Raw genomic sequence first — 904 nt, forward strand, 5'->3', positions numbered from 1 at the left:
AGCGACTTTGGGCCTCGCGAAACAGCTCCATGGCACACTGAGTAGAATAGAATATTGTCACAAAAAAGGTATGTTTTTAATTTTCTTGATTATTTTCCTAAATACTAGAGAAATATTCTGCTTTTATTCCAAGAGATTAGTCAATTTTCCAGACTAAAATCCATCTCTTACCGTTAGTCTAGCAATCTCCTGGCCCACTTCCTTGTTCTGTTTGCACACCAAGGCCTGATAGTAATGTGTCTGGGCGTGAAGAGCGGCTTGTTTCCCAGACACCTGTTGCACCCACTCCCGGTCCCACATCTGTTTCACGGAATCCTTGGACATGAGCCGCATTGCTTCCGCGTAGTAGTCTTCGCATTGTGCACACAGCTTGGCCAGAATTGCGTCCTTCATGCGATCTGAAAAATAATAATAATAATAATAATAATAATAAAAATAAGACTGTATTGTCTGGCTAGGGGACTTAACAGGGAGGATACCAGTCTGAATTTCCTTTGCTAAAGAAATAGCCAAGATTGAGTGTGAAGGGCATCCACTCATAAAATTTGTAGCTAAAACCAAAGGTCACCTCAAGGCAATCAAGGTTCGTTCCGAGAACGAACCTTGTCTGTTGAGATTTTTAGAATAAAGATTGACCTGGGAGGGAATGTGGAACCTGCAAACTAGCACTTGATAAGGCTCTCAAGCTAACTAAGCTGGCAGATTTTGCTTATTTATACTGCGCAAAGTACCTTTACTCAAGGAGTAAACCAGTATGTGTGCTTAAATTCTCAAATTAATTCAGGAACAGGGACTTAAAATTTTGATCTCCTCTTTAAAACACATAAAAAAAAGACCAATATTAAATTTTATGCCTCAAATGAGGTTGAACCCATACCCTCCTATTTACCAGTACATCTCTACC

At 39.9% G+C, this 904-nt stretch overlaps 1 protein-coding gene across 1 annotated transcript; it reads right to left on the reverse strand.

Annotated features, from left to right (window-relative positions):
- Window positions 1-6: 6 nt before the first annotated feature.
- LOC103523362 (apoptosis-linked gene 2-interacting protein X 1-like) lies at window positions 7-397 on the reverse strand (the record flags this gene model as incomplete). Its single annotated transcript, XM_008488415.1, has 2 exons — window positions 172-397; window positions 7-37 (listed from the first exon to the last, which is right to left on the reverse strand). Coding segments are annotated over exons 1-2 (253 nt in total), but the record flags the coding sequence as incomplete, so codon positions are not given.
- Between the last annotated feature and the right edge of the window lie 507 nt (window positions 398-904).

Source organism: Diaphorina citri, unplaced genomic scaffold (assembly GCF_000475195.1).
Source record: "Diaphorina citri unplaced genomic scaffold, Diaci psyllid genome assembly version 1.1 scaffold20572, whole genome shotgun sequence".
Classification (NCBI taxonomy): Eukaryota; Metazoa; Arthropoda; class Insecta; order Hemiptera; family Psyllidae; genus Diaphorina; species Diaphorina citri.